The sequence below is a fragment of the Aulostomus chinensis genome, chromosome 6 (assembly GCF_037954235.1).
Source record: "Aulostomus chinensis isolate RoL2024-O1b breed Wild chromosome 6, RoL_Achi_v1.0, whole genome shotgun sequence".
NCBI lineage: Eukaryota > Metazoa > Chordata > Actinopteri > Syngnathiformes > Aulostomidae > Aulostomus > Aulostomus chinensis.
In genome coordinates, this window is record NC_141325.1 from 24,939,493 (window position 1) to 24,959,791 (window position 20,299).

The 20,299-nt window shown below is 40.5% G+C and overlaps 4 protein-coding genes across 7 annotated transcripts in view; 1 reads left to right on the top strand and 3 right to left on the bottom strand.

Moving 5' to 3' along the window:
- LOC147260515 (zinc finger matrin-type protein 4-like) overlaps nt 1-20,299 on the top strand; it is a 236,373-nt gene that overhangs the window by 126,495 nt on the left and 89,579 nt on the right. The window lies entirely within an intron of this gene.
- Nucleotides 954-3,628, bottom strand: LOC147260518 (homeodomain-interacting protein kinase 1-like). 2 transcript variants are annotated; one of them, XM_086207132.1, is made up of 8 exons: nt 3,507-3,628; nt 3,030-3,208; nt 2,662-2,853; nt 2,365-2,549; nt 2,120-2,243; nt 1,904-2,023; nt 1,297-1,380; nt 954-1,195 (listed from the first exon to the last, which is right to left on the bottom strand). In XM_086207132.1, exons 2-8 carry the CDS (start codon nt 3,201-3,203, stop codon nt 1,022-1,024), a joined length of 1,053 nt encoding a protein of 350 aa, XP_086063258.1. In that variant the 5' UTR covers nt 3,204-3,208; nt 3,507-3,628; the 3' UTR covers nt 954-1,021. The 2 variants fall into 2 exon arrangements, with proteins under 2 accessions (XP_086063258.1, XP_086063257.1); XM_086207131.1 differs by lacking the exon at nt 3,507-3,628 and having other exon boundaries at nt 3,030-3,421.
- Nucleotides 8,301-10,975, bottom strand: LOC147260519 (homeodomain-interacting protein kinase 1-like). Of its 2 annotated transcripts, XM_086207134.1 has the most exons (8): nt 10,854-10,975; nt 10,377-10,555; nt 10,009-10,200; nt 9,712-9,896; nt 9,467-9,590; nt 9,251-9,370; nt 8,644-8,727; nt 8,301-8,542 (listed from the first exon to the last, which is right to left on the bottom strand). In XM_086207134.1, exons 2-8 carry the CDS (start codon nt 10,548-10,550, stop codon nt 8,369-8,371), a joined length of 1,053 nt encoding a protein of 350 aa, XP_086063260.1. In that variant the 5' UTR covers nt 10,551-10,555; nt 10,854-10,975; the 3' UTR covers nt 8,301-8,368. The 2 variants fall into 2 exon arrangements, with proteins under 2 accessions (XP_086063260.1, XP_086063259.1); XM_086207133.1 differs by lacking the exon at nt 10,854-10,975 and having other exon boundaries at nt 10,377-10,768.
- On the bottom strand, nt 15,536-18,258 carry LOC147260520 (homeodomain-interacting protein kinase 1-like). Its single transcript, XM_086207135.1, has 8 exons — nt 18,149-18,258; nt 17,672-17,850; nt 17,304-17,495; nt 17,007-17,191; nt 16,762-16,885; nt 16,546-16,665; nt 15,939-16,022; nt 15,536-15,837 (listed from the first exon to the last, which is right to left on the bottom strand). The coding sequence occupies exons 2-8, from the start codon at nt 17,843-17,845 to the stop codon at nt 15,664-15,666; spliced, it is 1,053 nt and encodes a 350-aa protein (XP_086063261.1). The 5' UTR covers nt 17,846-17,850; nt 18,149-18,258; the 3' UTR covers nt 15,536-15,663.

A 20,299-nucleotide genomic window follows, 5' to 3' on the forward strand; every position in this document is an offset into this window, starting at 1 on the left:
TTTTATTGTTTTTAATAAACCTGCCAAAGAAGATGCAGATTTTTTGCAAAAATGTCTTCTTCTTTGGCTTTACTGGTTGATGTTTGGACTCCACAACAACATCAGCCATCTCCTCAGCTGACAGTCTATTAGGAACAGGCAGAGGAGTCAATACAGGAGCACAGGTGGACTCGGCAGCTGGGCTATCATAACTGGATTTCAGGAGGGCCAAAACGCCTTCGGTCTCATCTGTGTCATCTGCACCTTCAGCCTCATCTTCCAAATCTTCAGCCTCATCCTCATCATCTGTAGCTCCAGTCTCATCTTCGTCATCCAAATCTTCAGCCTCATCTTCTTGGTCATTCAAATCTTCATCCTCATCCTCATCATCTGAAGCTTCAGTCTCATCTTGCTCATCCAAATCTTCATCCTCATCCTCATCATCTGAAGCTTCAGTCTCATCTTGCTCATCCAAATCTTCATCCTCATCCTCATCATCTGAAGCTTCAGTCTCATCTTGCTCATTCAAATCTTCATCCTCATCCTCTTGGTCATTCAAATCTTCATCCTCATCCTCATCATCTGTAGCGTCAGTCTCATCTTGCTCATCCAAATCTTCAGCCTCATCCTCATCATCTGTAGCGTCAGTCTCATCTTGCTCATTCAAATCTTCATCCTCATCCTCATCATCATCTTCATGTTCCAAATCTTCAGCCTCGTCCTCTTCGTCTGTAGCTTCAGCCTCATCTTGGTCATCCATATCTTCTGCCTCATCCTCTTTATTTGTTGCTTCAGCCTCATCTTCATCATCCGAACCTACAGCCTCATCGGCTTGATCCATACTCTCCTTCTTTTCATTAACATCCAAATCCTCATCATCTGTGGCAGACTCAGGACAGATCTGCATATAATAAAATGAGGTTTCCCCACTGAAAACAAAAAAACAAGAGAATGAATGAATCAGTCAGTCATTGAATAAGCCTGTCTTTCTTCTATTTTAGCTTTCCACCTAAACCTACTGATACTAAAGCACAGATACTTACTACCCCTCGATGTCCTTCTGATCATGCAGGTGGGCCATTTTGATGAAGGAGTGCTTCTGAGCCTCTGCTGGAGTGATTCTTTTCTCTTGATCAATCTGAAAGATTTTCGTCAGGAGATTGACAAATGCTCTCCGATCCTCCAATTTGGCGGGATGTTCTGTTTCAAAGGGGAACTGAATTTGGACCAAAGAAGAAATAGCTTAGTTGATATGCATCTTTCCCTCAGCAGCAGCATCAACTGGTATTCAGTCACATCATGAACTTGATCACTTACGGATATCAGGTCCTCCAGGGAGTGTATACGGCGCTTCCATGTGTTCGTCTTCATATCAGTGTCATTCTCGTACTCCCACCTAGCCTATTGCAACACAAAATATATGTACAGATATGAGATATTTTCTCCCAAATGCTGTCCAAATGAACACTTCTAGAGGAAGCAGAACACGTTAAACCCCTCTGGGCACATGTTCCATTTACTCACACTGGCCCTCATTCATCGAACAAGCGAACAAACCAGCGAAAATATGAGTGGAGAACTCAGCGTATGACAGGACTCACGCGTGATTGACAAATCTGACACCTGTCCATGAACCACAAGTCCCCTCACGTCAAATCCAAATTTGCGTACGCAAACTCAGACCTGCTGTCAGATTTCATCGCAGAATACGCTCACGTTCATATTGATAAATGCCACAGCTTGCGTAGAAATGAACATTTGCACATGTCACGCCTTTTTTCGGCCGTATGCTGATAAATGAGGGCCACTCGTACTATTTTGCACAAAAAAATGCTTATAAGCACGGTGATTTTACACCTTATCTTATTTGTTTCTCAGCAGTGTTAAATAAACATACAAATTGGTTTTCAAAAGTTCTACATACCTTAAAGTCCCATTTAGAGTCGCTCCAGTGCTTGCTCTTTTTGAAGTACGATGAGGTGTGTAGGCCAGCATCGAGGAGATGATCAGGTGGCTTGCCCAACAGGTCAAGAATGCTTTTCATCTACAGAGGGGGTGGTAAAAACGTCAGCCTGCATCCTACATCACATGTCTAAGGTACATTTGTCTCTTGTGGTATGTCCGAGCCGTGGAAACTTACCGTCTGGTACTTGTCTTGTCCTCCCAATGGGTAGTTGCCGATGTACAGGCTCACCAGAACACATCCCAGACTCCACATATCGATGGCCTCATTGAAGGGCAGGCCCAGGATGATTTCAGGTGCTCTGTTGGTAGTGGACAAGTCATAGTGGAGTTAGTGAACAAGTTATATGCATGGAGGATTTGTACAACATCCAATAGATTAAAAGCAGACATTAAAGTCATGCTTGTGTAGATTTATCCTACCTGTGTGCCAGTGGCTGAAGGAGTGAACCCTGTTTTGGTGCTCTGGATGTTGTGAAGGCCAAGCCAAAATCAATGAGTTTCAGCTTGAAGGGCTGGTCTTTTTGGTTCACCAGCATGATATTGTCCATCTTCAGGTCAGAGTGGACGACTCCAATGCCTTTTAGGGCGTCAAGGGCTGTCAGCAACTACAGAACAGAGGAAGAACAGTTTAGGATATTGATAAATGTTTCTTAAATGTTACTCGGTTGTCTGAGCACATATCAGTGTGTGTCATAGAAGGATTAAAAGAATCTTTACCTGCTGCGTCACTGGCCGTATTTCACAGAGGTGAAATGGCTGGTATTCCTTTTCTTGCCAAAGGTCATGGAGTGTTCTGTCCAGTTTCTCATATACCAGCATAGTCAAGTCTTTTTTTTTAAAATCATCTATGAACCGGACGATGTTCTTCTTTTCTGCATTGAGCACGCTCACAGTTTTCATCATCGTTACCTGTAGTTAAGGATTGATAGAAACAACATGATGTAGAGACACAGCGAGACATCTGCCGTTCATCTTGCCCTAATCAACATCTTTCTATTTCTAAGAACGTTTTGAAGAAATTTTTATCCAGTCTTCAAGAAATGCATTCTGGGGGAAAAAATCCAAACCAACCAAGGAGGACCTACCTCTCTTTGACCTTCTCTCTGATTTCTCATGATTTTCATGGCCATCTCCTGTTTGGATCTTAGTTCAACACATCGAACTACACAGCCGTACATTCCTTCACCCAAGACGGAGACATCAGTGCAGTATCGTCCCTTGTCACTGTTTAGAGTCACGCTAGTTTTATCTTCCATCATTTGACCTGTGAATGGTGAGACAGAAGCAGTGACAAACATCAGAAAGTGAGCGACGATACAACCAGGGGAATTCCTTAAACACACACACCTAGATAAACTTGTGCCAGTTAAGTAGGTGGATGAGATCTGATTCAAAAACAAGTCAATGTCTTACATTCAAAAATGTAATATTCAATACAATGTAACCAAAACATATTCATTGGCTGGTGTAGTGCCTTTGAGTTTGACTACAGAGAAATTCCCTTCAACATGATGAGTCAATTTGTTACTAAGACACTTCTATGCCTTGTTCAGTTTTCTTACCTTTGTTGTTGGTGGGTTTCTGTATCTTGGGAAGAAATACAGTTGTTCTCCAAACTGAAACTGATACCTCTTGAATGTTGTTCTCCTGAAGACTGAGTACAGTCGTCTTATGTCAATCAGAATTTCATTCAACATCAGAGACCTGTCAGTCATCTCAGTCAGGAACTCCAAGGATCAACGACTGAGATGACTGTCACTACACTGAAAAACATTACCGTAAATACGGCAAAATTTCAACAGCGCGGTATCATTTTTTTCTCAATTTTTCTCTACAGTACACGACTATAATAAGTTTTACAGTAATATACTGTTGTGGATGAAGGCATGTGTACTGTAGAAAAACAGTCCAATGCTGGCAATCGTAGCTGCCTGTATTTTACCTCAGTTTAACAGGGAAATGTCTTACAGTGTAGGATCAACAACTGACAAATGTATTTATTTATTTTTTTACAACTGACAAAGTTTCTTTTAATAATAATTTTACTTTATCTTATTGAATGATTTTGTTGTAGACCATGTTGTAATCAGGATAATGTATAGCTAGCCTGTGATTATTGAACGTATAACCGCTGCATGTCGCTTCTATTTCCATGTTGGGAGATATCTTTTCAAAAATCATAGGCTTGCTATGTATTATCCTGCTGAGAACGGCCCAGTCTAAGCAGCAGCAGCCTGTGCCAGAAAGCAGGTTTAGTAAAAACTCTTAAGTGCGTTAACCCTAAAATGAGAGAAAGTCTGGGTCTGTCAGTGTGAGTCACATTCATTTTGTCTTCTGTTGGAATAAAACTTCAAGTTAGTTTCCATACTCTGTGAGACAAACTACATAAAACACACTTCTTAACCAACATTGAATGTCAGTCTGTTGAGGATCTTAAATGAACTACCTGCTTTACATGGATATACAAATAAATGTTCATGCTCAAAGTATTTTCAGGTGATGATTTCTAAATCCACACTGTTAAAAAAACAAAAGTTGTTTTTACAGGAAAACACTGGCAGCTGTGGTTACCAGTGCATTCCTGTACAAAATACAGCACTATGGTGGATAACTTTACTGACAAAATATGTACATTATTTCCAGTAAATAAAAGTATGTCGAATCACATTAAAAGCAGTAAATTCTACCAGAAAAAGTGTTAATTTGCGCAAAGGTGTTGTAAATAAAGACACTATTTCCTGTATTTTGAAGTTGTAATAATTGCTTTTTATGCATCAATAAATGATAAAATCGACAGGGACATATCTAACTAAAAACTAATTTAAACTGGTAGAAAATCAGTAAAACTTTGCATTTTTAATTGAGCTGTTGTGTGATTTATACATGAAATCTATTCACAATATTCTCTGTACTTATGTTTAAGGAGTTAAATTTGTATGTAAAATTGACCTATAAACCTGTAAAATTGTTTCTACTGTTCCCACACAAAACCTACTTCAGTACCTCTTGAGAAAAGACAGGAAAATATGCAGTTTGGCACGTTGATTTTGTATAAAACTCTAGTTTTACAAAGAATTTTTTCTGAAAGTGCAAGAATTGAAACCTCCGCAAGTTACAAAATGGGTACAATGCTACTATAGAACTCTCCCATGTACATGAAAACACCTTACAAACATTGATAGTGCCTTTTGAAGCAAAGACAAATTGTGCTTTTGCACGGCAGTGAAAAACTTATTCCAAAGAAACAAGCCTTTTCATCATTTTTGATCGAACTGAACAACAAAGGAAATGCAAATAGCACATCCATATATTGAGGACTGACAGTTGTCATTTGGAACTTCCCCTGAAATAATGACTGGGACAGAGCAGGGCACTTGAAGAACTTGCATTGCAAGCGGTCGGGAACGGCACCACGACCGCAACGCAACAGCAATGCAGCAGTAAAACAGTGCAAACATAAAGCAAGTGGTGGTTGAAACCTTGGGTAGAGGAGGCAAAAAGCCTGCTGTAATGACACAGTACTTAAAATTAAGTTGTTTTTTCAATATAATTCAGTGGGCTAAGTAATTTAAAGTCTAAAAGAAAAGACATACAAGAGACAGGACTCGAACCTGAAGGGCTTAGAGATTGAACTGAGTGGGGAAATCAATGGGGAGAGAAAGGGATGTGACTCTGGGCTGTCAGGTTAGGGTGGAAACAATTTTTTTTTCCAAATGAATGGTTTTTTTTTTATGATTGCAGTTTATATTTGTTATATATGAAGAGGCCAAAGGACAACCTCTAAGGTTCACATTTATATATCCTCACTTTGCATTTTCTACATCAAACATGTTTAAAGCACAGCATAAACTTGTAAAGTGACTTATGTTTTTTGTATTTTTCAAAAGAACTAATGAAAACTTGAGGTTTGACGAAATGTGTGTCACCTTAACAATACTGTGTTGTTATGAGTATTACAGTATTTCTCAGTTTTTGGTCGTAATATTTGTAGATTCAAAAAACACATTTGATCATAATCACGTTGTTTTTGTAAATACTACAAATACATTCTGTTTCATAGTTTAAAAAACTTCACTGTGGTTTCAACAACATGTATATAATTTTTGGATTTAAGAAACATTTATGTCGGGACTTTAGATAGTTTTTATGTCAATTTCACAGTCATTTTTTTTACAATGCACAGAAGTGAAGTGTGCCATGGAAAATCGTATTGGGGCTCCATTGGTTTTGGCTCTGTTGAGGATCTTAAATGAAGTGGCTGCATTACATGTATATACATATAAATGTTCATGCTTGAATATTTTCAGGTGACGATTTCGAAATCCACAGACGTGAAGTGTAAGGAGACCTTTTTTTTTCCTGCGGTTGCCATGGTAAATCATATTGGGGCTCCATTGGTGTTGGCCTGGGCGACATGGTGGTGCAGTGGTTAGCACTGTGAGGAGAACTTTTTTTTTCCTGCGGTTGCCATGGTTAATCGTATTGGGGCTCCATTGGTGTTGGCCTGGGCGGCATGGTGGTGCAGTGGTTAGCACTGTGAGGAGAACTTTTTTTTTCCTGCGGTTGCCATGGTTAATCGTATTGGGGCTCCATTGGTGTTGGCCTGGGCGGCATGGTGGTACAGTGGTTAGCACTGTCGCCTCACAGCAAGAGAGTGCCAGACCCTGCTTTGGCACGGGACCTTTCTGTGTGGAGTGTGCATGTTCTCCCTGTGCATGTGTGGGTTCTCTCCAGGTACTCCGGCTTCCCCCCACAGTCCAAAGACATGCAAGAGGGGACTAGGCTGATTGGATACTCTCAACTGACCTTAGGTATGACTTTGAGTGTTAATGGTTGTCTGTCTATATTTGTTGGCCCTGCGATGGACTGGCGACCTGTCAAGGGTGAACCCACCTCTCGCCTGTAGACGCTAGGATAGGCTCCAGCCCCCCACCCCCCCCCCCCACCCCTGCGACCCTTAACAGGAAAAAGCGGAAGACAATGGATGGATGGATGGTGTTGGCTTTTTTAAGTCTCTGTGTTCCACAAAGTTTGAGGTTTGACACAGAGTTTGTTGAGCGTCTGTTCTGAAACAGACCCTAGCATTGGTCCGTCAAGAAAAAATGCTGCCGAATATTGGTGATTGACCAATCAGAATCGAGTGTCCAAGACAGCCATGTTTTAGAGAACATAAAAACCTGCAATTTATTTTGAATAAAACTCTGAAGATATTGAGCTAGGCCGCTTAGAAACACTGTGTCTACTGAGATGAGATGAATAGACCGGATGACTAGATTGTTCTTTACCCACGGCCAAGCCAGCTTTATTCAAGACAGGACCTCTTCCAGATGGTGGTCCTCCCTTTCTGACCGGCACCACCGGTGATTCCCAGCTCTCTTCCAAGAGTCCATTAGCGAGGAGATATTTTATTGTTTTTAATAAACCTGCCAAAGAAGATGCAGATTTTTTGCAAAAATGTCTTCTTCTTTGGCTTTACTGGTTGATGTTTGGACTCCACAACAACATCAGCCATCTCCTCAGCTGACAGTCTATTAGGAACAGGCAGAGGAGTCAATACAGGAGCACAGGTGGACTCGGCAGCTGGGCTATCATAACTGGATTTCAGGAGGGCCAAAACGCCTTCGGTCTCATCTGTGTCATCTGCACCTTCAGCCTCATCTTCCAAATCTTCAGCCTCATCCTCATCATCTGTAGCTCCAGTCTCATCTTCGTCATCCAAATCTTCAGCCTCATCTTCTTGGTCATTCAAATCTTCATCCTCATCCTCATCATCTGAAGCTTCAGTCTCATCTTGCTCATCCAAATCTTCATCCTCATCCTCATCATCTGAAGCTTCAGTCTCATCTTGCTCATCCAAATCTTCATCCTCATCCTCATCATCTGAAGCTTCAGTCTCATCTTGCTCATTCAAATCTTCATCCTCATCCTCTTGGTCATTCAAATCTTCATCCTCATCCTCATCATCTGTAGCGTCAGTCTCATCTTGCTCATCCAAATCTTCAGCCTCATCCTCATCATCTGTAGCGTCAGTCTCATCTTGCTCATTCAAATCTTCATCCTCATCCTCATCATCATCTTCATGTTCCAAATCTTCAGCCTCGTCCTCTTCGTCTGTAGCTTCAGCCTCATCTTGGTCATCCATATCTTCTGCCTCATCCTCTTTATTTGTTGCTTCAGCCTCATCTTCATCATCCGAACCTACAGCCTCATCGGCTTGATCCATACTCTCCTTCTTTTCATTAACATCCAAATCCTCATCATCTGTGGCAGACTCAGGACAGATCTGCATATAATAAAATGAGGTTTCCCCACTGAAAACAAAAAAACAAGAGAATGAATGAATCAGTCAGTCATTGAATAAGCCTGTCTTTCTTCTATTTTAGCTTTCCACCTAAACCTACTGATACTAAAGCACAGATACTTACTACCCCTCGATGTCCTTCTGATCATGCAGGTGGGCCATTTTGATGAAGGAGTGCTTCTGAGCCTCTGCTGGAGTGATTCTTTTCTCTTGATCAATCTGAAAGATTTTCGTCAGGAGATTGACAAATGCTCTCCGATCCTCCAATTTGGCGGGATGTTCTGTTTCAAAGGGGAACTGAATTTGGACCAAAGAAGAAATAGCTTAGTTGATATGCATCTTTCCCTCAGCAGCAGCATCAACTGGTATTCAGTCACATCATGAACTTGATCACTTACGGATATCAGGTCCTCCAGGGAGTGTATACGGCGCTTCCATGTGTTCGTCTTCATATCAGTGTCATTCTCGTACTCCCACCTAGCCTATTGCAACACAAAATATATGTACAGATATGAGATATTTTCTCCCAAATGCTGTCCAAATGAACACTTCTAGAGGAAGCAGAACACGTTAAACCCCTCTGGGCACATGTTCCATTTACTCACACTGGCCCTCATTCATCGAACAAGCGAACAAACCAGCGAAAATATGAGTGGAGAACTCAGCGTATGACAGGACTCACGCGTGATTGACAAATCTGACACCTGTCCATGAACCACAAGTCCCCTCACGTCAAATCCAAATTTGCGTACGCAAACTCAGACCTGCTGTCAGATTTCATCGCAGAATACGCTCACGTTCATATTGATAAATGCCACAGCTTGCGTAGAAATGAACATTTGCACATGTCACGCCTTTTTTCGGCCGTATGCTGATAAATGAGGGCCACTCGTACTATTTTGCACAAAAAAATGCTTATAAGCACGGTGATTTTACACCTTATCTTATTTGTTTCTCAGCAGTGTTAAATAAACATACAAATTGGTTTTCAAAAGTTCTACATACCTTAAAGTCCCATTTAGAGTCGCTCCAGTGCTTGCTCTTTTTGAAGTACGATGAGGTGTGTAGGCCAGCATCGAGGAGATGATCAGGTGGCTTGCCCAACAGGTCAAGAATGCTTTTCATCTACAGAGGGGGTGGTAAAAACGTCAGCCTGCATCCTACATCACATGTCTAAGGTACATTTGTCTCTTGTGGTATGTCCGAGCCGTGGAAACTTACCGTCTGGTACTTGTCTTGTCCTCCCAATGGGTAGTTGCCGATGTACAGGCTCACCAGAACACATCCCAGACTCCACATATCGATGGCCTCATTGAAGGGCAGGCCCAGGATGATTTCAGGTGCTCTGTTGGTAGTGGACAAGTCATAGTGGAGTTAGTGAACAAGTTATATGCATGGAGGATTTGTACAACATCCAATAGATTAAAAGCAGACATTAAAGTCATGCTTGTGTAGATTTATCCTACCTGTGTGCCAGTGGCTGAAGGAGTGAACCCTGTTTTGGTGCTCTGGATGTTGTGAAGGCCAAGCCAAAATCAATGAGTTTCAGCTTGAAGGGCTGGTCTTTTTGGTTCACCAGCATGATATTGTCCATCTTCAGGTCAGAGTGGACGACTCCAATGCCTTTTAGGGCGTCAAGGGCTGTCAGCAACTACAGAACAGAGGAAGAACAGTTTAGGATATTGATAAATGTTTCTTAAATGTTACTCGGTTGTCTGAGCACATATCAGTGTGTGTCATAGAAGGATTAAAAGAATCTTTACCTGCTGCGTCACTGGCCGTATTTCACAGAGGTGAAATGGCTGGTATTCCTTTTCTTGCCAAAGGTCATGGAGTGTTCTGTCCAGTTTCTCATATACCAGCATAGTCAAGTCTTTTTTTTTAAAATCATCTATGAACCGGACGATGTTCTTCTTTTCTGCATTGAGCACGCTCACAGTTTTCATCATCGTTACCTGTAGTTAAGGATTGATAGAAACAACATGATGTAGAGACACAGCGAGACATCTGCCGTTCATCTTGCCCTAATCAACATCTTTCTATTTCTAAGAACGTTTTGAAGAAATTTTTATCCAGTCTTCAAGAAATGCATTCTGGGGGAAAAAATCCAAACCAACCAAGGAGGACCTACCTCTCTTTGACCTTCTCTCTGATTTCTCATGATTTTCATGGCCATCTCCTGTTTGGATCTTAGTTCAACACATCGAACTACACAGCCGTACATTCCTTCACCCAAGACGGAGACATCAGTGCAGTATCGTCCCTTGTCACTGTTTAGAGTCACGCTAGTTTTATCTTCCATCATTTGACCTGTGAATGGTGAGACAGAAGCAGTGACAAACATCAGAAAGTGAGCGACGATACAACCAGGGGAATTCCTTAAACACACACACCTAGATAAACTTGTGCCAGTTAAGTAGGTGGATGAGATCTGATTCAAAAACAAGTCAATGTCTTACATTCAAAAATGTAATATTCAATACAATGTAACCAAAACATATTCATTGGCTGGTGTAGTGCCTTTGAGTTTGACTACAGAGAAATTCCCTTCAACATGATGAGTCAATTTGTTACTAAGACACTTCTATGCCTTGTTCAGTTTTCTTACCTTTGTTGTTGGTGGGTTTCTGTATCTTGGGAAGAAATACAGTTGTTCTCCAAACTGAAACTGATACCTCTTGAATGTTGTTCTCCTGAAGACTGAGTACAGTCGTCTTATGTCAATCAGAATTTCATTCAACATCAGAGACCTGTCAGTCATCTCAGTCAGGAACTCCAAGGATCAACGACTGAGATGACTGTCACTACACTGAAAAACATTACCGTAAATACGGCAAAATTTCAACAGCGCGGTATCATTTTTTTCTCAATTTTTCTCTACAGTACACGACTATAATAAGTTTTACAGTAATATACTGTTGTGGATGAAGGCATGTGTACTGTAGAAAAACAGTCCAATGCTGGCAATCGTAGCTGCCTGTATTTTACCTCAGTTTAACAGGGAAATGTCTTACAGTGTAGGATCAACAACTGACAAATGTATTTATTTATTTTTTTACAACTGACAAAGTTTCTTTTAATAATAATTTTACTTTATCTTATTGAATGATTTTGTTGTAGACCATGTTGTAATCAGGATAATGTATAGCTAGCCTGTGATTATTGAACGTATAACCGCTGCATGTCGCTTCTATTTCCATGTTGGGAGATATCTTTTCAAAAATCATAGGCTTGCTATGTATTATCCTGCTGAGAACGGCCCAGTCTAAGCAGCAGCAGCCTGTGCCAGAAAGCAGGTTTAGTAAAAACTCTTAAGTGCGTTAACCCTAAAATGAGAGAAAGTCTGGGTCTGTCAGTGTGAGTCACATTCATTTTGTCTTCTGTTGGAATAAAACTTCAAGTTAGTTTCCATACTCTGTGAGACAAACTACATAAAACACACTTCTTAACCAACATTGAATGTCAGTCTGTTGAGGATCTTAAATGAACTACCTGCTTTACATGGATATACAAATAAATGTTCATGCTCAAAGTATTTTCAGGTGATGATTTCTAAATCCACACTGTTAAAAAAACAAAAGTTGTTTTTACAGGAAAACACTGGCAGCTGTGGTTACCAGTGCATTCCTGTACAAAATACAGCACTATGGTGGATAACTTTACTGACAAAATATGTACATTATTTCCAGTAAATAAAAGTATGTCGAATCACATTAAAAGCAGTAAATTCTACCAGAAAAAGTGTTAATTTGCGCAAAGGTGTTGTAAATAAAGACACTATTTCCTGTATTTTGAAGTTGTAATAATTGCTTTTTATGCATCAATAAATGATAAAATCGACAGGGACATATCTAACTAAAAACTAATTTAAACTGGTAGAAAATCAGTAAAACTTTGCATTTTTAATTGAGCTGTTGTGTGATTTATACATGAAATCTATTCACAATATTCTCTGTACTTATGTTTAAGGAGTTAAATTTGTATGTAAAATTGACCTATAAACCTGTAAAATTGTTTCTACTGTTCCCACACAAAACCTACTTCAGTACCTCTTGAGAAAAGACAGGAAAATATGCAGTTTGGCACGTTGATTTTGTATAAAACTCTAGTTTTACAAAGAATTTTTTCTGAAAGTGCAAGAATTGAAACCTCCGCAAGTTACAAAATGGGTACAATGCTACTATAGAACTCTCCCATGTACATGAAAACACCTTACAAACATTGATAGTGCCTTTTGAAGCAAAGACAAATTGTGCTTTTGCACGGCAGTGAAAAACTTATTCCAAAGAAACAAGCCTTTTCATCATTTTTGATCGAACTGAACAACAAAGGAAATGCAAATAGCACATCCATATATTGAGGACTGACAGTTGTCATTTGGAACTTCCCCTGAAATAATGACTGGGACAGAGCAGGGCACTTGAAGAACTTGCATTGCAAGCGGTCGGGAACGGCACCACGACCGCAACGCAACAGCAATGCAGCAGTAAAACAGTGCAAACATAAAGCAAGTGGTGGTTGAAACCTTGGGTAGAGGAGGCAAAAAGCCTGCTGTAATGACACAGTACTTAAAATTAAGTTGTTTTTTCAATATAATTCAGTGGGCTAAGTAATTTAAAGTCTAAAAGAAAAGACATACAAGAGACAGGACTCGAACCTGAAGGGCTTAGAGATTGAACTGAGTGGGGAAATCAATGGGGAGAGAAAGGGATGTGACTCTGGGCTGTCAGGTTAGGGTGGAAACAATTTTTTTTTCCAAATGAATGGTTTTTTTTTTATGATTGCAGTTTATATTTGTTATATATGAAGAGGCCAAAGGACAACCTCTAAGGTTCACATTTATATATCCTCACTTTGCATTTTCTACATCAAACATGTTTAAAGCACAGCATAAACTTGTAAAGTGACTTATGTTTTTTGTATTTTTCAAAAGAACTAATGAAAACTTGAGGTTTGACGAAATGTGTGTCACCTTAACAATACTGTGTTGTTATGAGTATTACAGTATTTCTCAGTTTTTGGTCGTAATATTTGTAGATTCAAAAAACACATTTGATCATAATCACGTTGTTTTTGTAAATACTACAAATACATTCTGTTTCATAGTTTAAAAAACTTCACTGTGGTTTCAACAACATGTATATAATTTTTGGATTTAAGAAACATTTATGTCGGGACTTTAGATAGTTTTTATGTCAATTTCACAGTCATTTTTTTTACAATGCACAGAAGTGAAGTGTGCCATGGAAAATCGTATTGGGGCTCCATTGGTTTTGGCTCTGTTGAGGATCTTAAATGAAGTGGCTGCATTACATGTATATACATATAAATGTTCATGCTTGAATATTTTCAGGTGACGATTTCGAAATCCACAGACGTGAAGTGTAAGGAGACCTTTTTTTTTCCTGCGGTTGCCATGGTAAATCATATTGGGGCTCCATTGGTGTTGGCCTGGGCGACATGGTGGTGCAGTGGTTAGCACTGTGAGGAGAACTTTTTTTTTCCTGCGGTTGCCATGGTTAATCGTATTGGGGCTCCATTGGTGTTGGCCTGGGCGGCATGGTGGTGCAGTGGTTAGCACTGTGAGGAGAACTTTTTTTTTCCTGCGGTTGCCATGGTTAATCGTATTGGGGCTCCATTGGTGTTGGCCTGGGCGGCATGGTGGTGCAGTGGTTAGCACTGTCGCCTCACAGCAAGAGAGTGCCAGACCCTGCTTTGGCACGGGACCTTTCTGTGTGGAGTTTGCATGTTCTCCCTGTGCATGTGTGGGTTCTCTCCGGGTACTCCGGCTTCCCCCCACAGTCCAAAGACATGCAAGAGGGGACTAGGCTGATTGGATACTCTCAACTGACCTTAGGTATGACTTTGAGTGTTAATGGTTGTCTGTCTATATTTGTTGGCCCTGTGATGGACTGGCGAACTGTCAAGGGTGAACCCACCTCTCGCCTGTAGACGCTCGGATAGGCTCCAGCCCCCCACCCCCCCCCCCCCACCCCTGCGACCCTTAACAGGAAAAAGCGGAAGACAATGGATGGATGGATGGTGTTGGCTTTTTTAAGTCTCTGTGTTCCACAAAGTTCGAGGTTTGACACAGAGTTTGTTGAGCGTCTGTTCTGAAACAGACCCTAGCATTGGTCCGTCAAGAAAAAATGCTGCCGAATATTGGTGATTGACCAATCAGAATCGAGTGTCCAAGACAGCCATGTTTTAGAGAACATAAAAACCTGCAATTTATTTTGAATAAAACTCTGAAGATATTGAGCTAGGCCGCTTAGAAACACTGTGTCTACTGAGATGAGATGAATAGACCGGATGACTAGATTGTTCTTTACCCACGGCCAAGCCAGCTTTATTCAAGACAGGACCTCTTCCAGATGGTGGTCCTCCCTTTCTGACCGGCACCACCGGTGATTCCCAGCTCTCTTCCAAGAGTCCATTAGCGAGGAGATATTTTATTGTTTTTAATAAACCTGCCAAAGAAGATGCAGATTTTTTGCAAAAATGTCTTCTTCTTTGGCTTTACTGGTTGATGTTTGGACTCCACAACAACATCAGCCATCTCCTCAGCTGACAGTCTAGTAGGAACAGGCAGAGGAGTCAATACAGGAGCACAGGTGGACTCGGCAGCTGGGCTATCATAACTGGATTTCAGGAGGGCCAAAACGCCTTCGGTCTCATCTGTGTCATCTGCACCTTCAGCCTCATCTTCCAAATCTTCAGCCTCATCCTCATCATCTGTAGCTCCAGTCTCATCTTCGTCATCCAAATCTTCAGCCTCATCTTCTTGGTCATTCAAATCTTCATCCTCATCCTCATCATCTGAAGCTTCAGTCTCATCTTGCTCATCCAAATCTTCATCCTCATCCTCATCATCTGAAGCTTCAGTCTCATCTTGCTCATTCAAATCTTCATCCTCATCCTCTTGGTCATTCAAATCTTCATCCTCATCCTCATCATCTGTAGCGTCAGTCTCATCTTGCTCATCCAAATCTTCAGCCTCATCCTCATCATCTGTAGCGTCAGTCTCATCTTGGTCATTCAAATCTTCATCCTCATCCTCATCATCATCTTCATGTTCCAAATCTTCAGCCTCGTCCTCTTCGTCTGTAGCTTCAGCCTCATCTTGGTCATCCATATCTTCTGCCTCATCCTCTTTATTTGTTGCTTCAGCCTCATCTTCATCATCCGAACCTACAGCCTCATCGGCTTGATCCATACTCTCCTTCTTTTCATTAACATCCGAATCCTCATCATCTGTGGCAGACTCAGGACAGATCTGCATGTAATAAAATGAGGTTTCCCCACTGAAAACAAAAAAACAAGAGAATGAATGAATCAGTCAGTCATTGAATAAGCCTGTCTTTTCTTCTATTTTAGCTTTCCACCTAAACCTACTGATACTAAAGCACAGATACTTACTACCCCTCGATGTCCTTCTGGTCATGCAGGTGGGCCATTTTGATGAAGGAGTGCTTCTGAGCCTCTGCTGGAGTGATTCTTTTCTCTTGATCAATCTGAAAGATTTTCGTCAGGAGATTGACAAATGCTCTCCGATCCTCCAATTTGGCGGGATGTTCTGTTTCAAAGGGGAACTGAATTTGGACCAAAGAAGAAATAGCTTAGTTGATATGCATCTTTCCCTCAGCAGCAGCATCAACTGGTATTCAGTCACATCATAAACTTGATCACTTACGGATATCAGGTCCTCCAGGGAGTGTATACGGCGCTTCCATGTGTTCGTCTTGATATCAGTGTCATTCTCGTACTCCCACCTAGCCTATTGCAACACAAAATATATGTACAGATATGAGATATTTTCTCCCAAATGCTGTCCAAATGAACACTTCTAGAGGAAGCAGAACACGTTAAACCCCTCTGGGCACATGTTCCATTTACTCACACTGGCCCTCATTCATCGAACAAGCGAACAAACCAGCGAAAATATGAGTGGAGAACTCAGCGTATGACAGGACTCACGCGTGATTGACAAATCTGACACCTGTCCATGAACCACAAGTCCCCTCACGTCAAATCCAAATTTGCGTACGCAAACTCAGACCTGCTGTCAGATTTCATCGCAGAATACGCTCACGTTCATATTGATAAATGCCACAGCTTGCGTAGAAATGAACATTTGCACATGTCACGCCTTTTTTCGGCCGTATGCTGATAAATGAGGGCCACTCGTACTATTTTGCACAAAAAAATGCTTATAAGCACGGTGATTTTACACCTTATCTTATTTGTTTCTCAGCAGTGTTAAATAAACATACAAATTGGTTTTCAAAAGTTCTACATACCTTAAAGTCCCATTTAGAGTCGCTCCAGTGCTTGCTCTTTTTGAAGTACGATGAGGTGTGTAGGCCAGCATCGAGGAGATGATCAGGTGGCTTGCCCAACAGGTCAAGAATGCTTTTCATCTAGAGAGGGGGTGGTAAAAACGTCAGCCTGCATCCTACATCACATGTCTAAGGTACATTTGTCTCTTGTGGTATGTCCGAGCCGTGGAAACTTACCGTCTGGTACTTGTCTTGTCCTCCCAATGGGTAGTTGCCGATGTACAGGCTCACCAGAACACATCCCAGACTCCACATATCGATGGCCTCATTGAAGGGCAGGCCCAGGATGATTTCAGGTGCTCTGTTGGTAGTGGACAAGTCATAGTGGAGTTAGTGAACAAGTTATATGCATGGAGGATTTGTACAACATCCAATAGATTAAAAGCAGACGTTAAAGTCATGCTTGTGTAGATTTATCCTACCTGTGTGCCAGTGGCTGAAGGAGTGAACCCTGTTTTGGTGCTCTGGATGTTGTGAAGGCCAAGCCAAAATCAATGAGTTTCAGCTTGAAGGGCTGGTCTTTTTGGTTCACCAGCATGATATTGTCCATCTTCAGGTCAGAGTGGACGACTCCAATGCCTTTTAGGGCGTCAAGGGCTGTCAGCAACTACAGAACAGAGGAAGAACAGTTTAGGATATTGATAAATGTTTCTTAAATGTTACTCGGTTGTCTGAGCACATATCAGTGTGTGTCATAGAAGGATTAAAAGAATCTTTACCTGCTGCGTCACTGGCCGTATTTCACAGAGGTGAAATGGCTGGTATTCCTTTTCTTGCCAAAGGTCATGGAGTGTTCTGTCCAGTTTCTCATATACCAGCATAGTCAAGTCTTTTTTTTTAAAATCATCTATGAACCGGACGATGTTCTTCTTTTCTGCATTGAGCACGCTCACAGTTTTCATCATCGTTACCTGTAGTTAAGGATTGATAGAAACAACATGATGTAGAGACACAGCGAGACATCTGCCGTTCATCTTGCCCTAATCAACATCTTTCTATTTCTAAGAACGTTTTGAAGAAATTTTTATCCAGTCTTCAAGAAATGCATTCTGGGGGAAAAAATCCAAACCAACCAAGGAGGACCTACCTCTCTTTGACCTTCTCTCTGATTTCTCATGATTTTCATGGCCATCTCCTGTTTGGATCTTAGTTCAACACATCGAACTACACAGCCGTACATTCCTTCACCCAAGACGGAGACATCAGTGCAGTATCGTCCCTTGTCACTGTTTAGAGTCACGCTAGTTTTATCTTCCATCATTTGACCTGTGAATGGTGAGACAGAAGCAGTGACAAACATCAGAAAGTGAGCGACGATACAACCAGGGGAATTCCTTAAACACACACACCTAGATAAACTTGTGCCAGTTAAGTAGGTGGATGAGATCTGATTCAAAAACAAGTCAATGTCTTACATTCAAAAATGTAATATTCAATACAATGTAACCAAAACATATTCATTGGCTGGTGTAGTGCCTTTGAGTTTGACTACAGAGAAATTCCCTTCAACATGATGAGTCAATTTGTTACTAAGACACTTCTATGCCTTGTTCAGTTTTCTTACCTTTGTTGTTGGTGGGTTTCTGTATCTTGGGAAGAAATACAGTTGTTCTCCAAACTGAAACTGATACCTCTTGAATGTTGTTCTCCTGAAGACTGAGTACAGTCGTCTTATGTCAATCAGAATTTCATTCAACATCAGAGACCTGTCAGTCATCTCAGTCAGGAACTCCAAGGATCAACGACTGAGATGACTGTCACTACACTGAAAAACATTACCGTAAATACGGCAAAATTTCAACAGCGCGGTATCATTTTTTTCTCAATTTTTCTCTACAGTACACGACTATAATAAGTTTTACAGTAATATACTGTTGTGGATGAAGGCATGTGTACTGTAGAAAAACAGTCCAATGCTGGCAATCGTAGCTGCCTGTATTTTACCTCAGTTTAACAGGGAAATGTCTTACAGTGTAGGATCAACAACTGACAAATGTATTTATTTATTTTTTTACAACTGACAAAGTTTCTTTTAATAATAATTTTACTTTATCTTATTGAATGATTTTGTTGTAGACCATGTTGTAATCAGGATAATGTATAGCTAGCCTGTGATTATTGAACGTATAACCGCTGCATGTCGCTTCTATTTCCATGTTGGGAGATATCTTTTCAATAATCATAGGCTTGCTATGTATTATCCTGCTGAGAACGGCCCAGTCTAAGCAGCAGCAGCCTGTGCCAGAAAGCAGGTTTAGTAAAAACTCTTAAGTGCGTTAACCCTAAAATGAGAGAAAGTCTGGGTCTGTCAGTGTGAGTCACATTCATTTTGTCTTCTGTTGGAATAAAACTTCAAGTTAGTTTCCATACTCTGTGAGACAAACTACATAAAACACACTTCTTCACCAACATTGAATGTCAGTCTGTTGAGGATCTTAAATGAACTACCTGCTTTACATGGATATACAAATAAATGTTCATGCTCAAAGTATTTTCAGGTGATGATTTCTAAATCCACACTGTTAAAAAAACAAAAGTTGTTTTTACAGGAAAACACTGGCAGCTGTGGTTACCAGTGCATTCCTGTACAAAATACAGCACTATGGTGGATAACTTTACTGACAAAATATGTACATTATTTCCAGTAAATAAAAGTATGTCGAATCACATTAAAAGCAGTAAATTCTACCAGAAAAAGTGTTAATTTGCGCAAAGGTGTTGTAAATAAAGACACTATTTCCTGTATTTTGAAGTTGTAATAATTGCTTTTTATGCATCAATAAATGATAAAATCGACAGGGACATATCTAACTAAAAACTAATTTAAACTGGTAGAAAATCAGTAAAACTTTGCATTTTTAATTGAGCTGTTGTGTGATTTATACATGAAATCTATTCACAATATTCTCTGTACTTATGTTTAAGGAGTTAAATTTGTATGTAAAATTGACCTATAAACCTGTAAAATTGTTTCTACTGTTCCCACACAAAACCTACTTCAGTACCTCTTGAGAAAAGACAGGAAAATATGCAGTTTGGCACGTTGATTTTGTATAAAACTCTAGTTTTACAAAGAATTTTTTCTGAAAGTGCAAGAATTGAAACCTCCGCAAGTTACAAAATGGGTACAATGCTACTATAGAACTCTCCCATGTACATGAAAACACCTTACAAACATTGATAGTGCCTTTTGAAGCAAAGACAAATTGTGCTTTTGCACGGCAGTGAAAAACTTATTCCAAAGAAACAAGCCTTTTCATCATTTTTGATCGAACTGAACAACAAAGGAAATGCAAATAGCACATCCATATATTGAGGACTGACAGTTGTCATTTGGAACTTCCCCTGAAATAATGACTGGGACAGAGCAGGGCACTTGAAGAACTTGCATTGCAAGCGGTCGGGAACGGCACCACGACCGCAACGCAACAGCAATGCAGCAGTAAAACAGTGCAAACATAAAGCAAGTGGTGGTTGAAACCTTGGGTAGAGGAGGCAAAAAGCCTGCTGTAATGACACAGTACTTAAAATTAAGTTGTTTTTTCAATATAATTCAGTGGGCTAAGTAATTTAAAGTCTAAAAGAAAAGACATACAAGAGACAGGACTCGAACCTGAAGGGCTTAGAGATTGAACTGAGTGGGGAAATCAATGGGGAGAGAAAGGGATGTGACTCTGGGCTGTCAGGTTAGGGTGGAAACAATTTTTTTTTCCAA

Bases quoted from the DNA above. Each gene is read 5' to 3' on its own strand.
- LOC147260518 (XM_086207131.1), bottom strand. From the start codon at position 3,242: ATGTTTGTCACTGCTTCTGTCTCACCATTCACAGGTCAAATGATGGAA. The intron at 2,024-2,119 runs GTAAGTTTCCAC...CCCCCTCTGTAG, and splicing joins GACAAGACAAGTACCAGACG to ATGAAAAGCATTCTTGACCT. The intron at 1,381-1,903 runs GTATGTAGAACT...GTGTTGCAATAG, and splicing joins ACTCTAAATGGGACTTTAAG to GCTAGGTGGGAGTACGAGAA.
- LOC147260520 (XM_086207135.1), bottom strand. From the start codon at position 17,845: ATGATGGAAGATAAAACTAGCGTGACTCTAAACAGTGACAAGGGACGA. The intron at 17,496-17,671 runs GTAGGTCCTCCT...CCTTAACTACAG, and splicing joins AGAGAGAAGGTCAAAGAGAG to GTAACGATGATGAAAACTGT. The intron at 16,023-16,545 runs GTATGTAGAACT...GTGTTGCAATAG, and splicing joins ACTCTAAATGGGACTTTAAG to GCTAGGTGGGAGTACGAGAA.
- LOC147260519 (XM_086207133.1), bottom strand. From the start codon at position 10,589: ATGTTTGTCACTGCTTCTGTCTCACCATTCACAGGTCAAATGATGGAA. The intron at 9,897-10,008 runs GTAAAGATTCTT...TCTGTTCTGTAG, and splicing joins TACGGCCAGTGACGCAGCAG to TTGCTGACAGCCCTTGACGC. The intron at 9,371-9,466 runs GTAAGTTTCCAC...CCCCCTCTGTAG, and splicing joins GACAAGACAAGTACCAGACG to ATGAAAAGCATTCTTGACCT.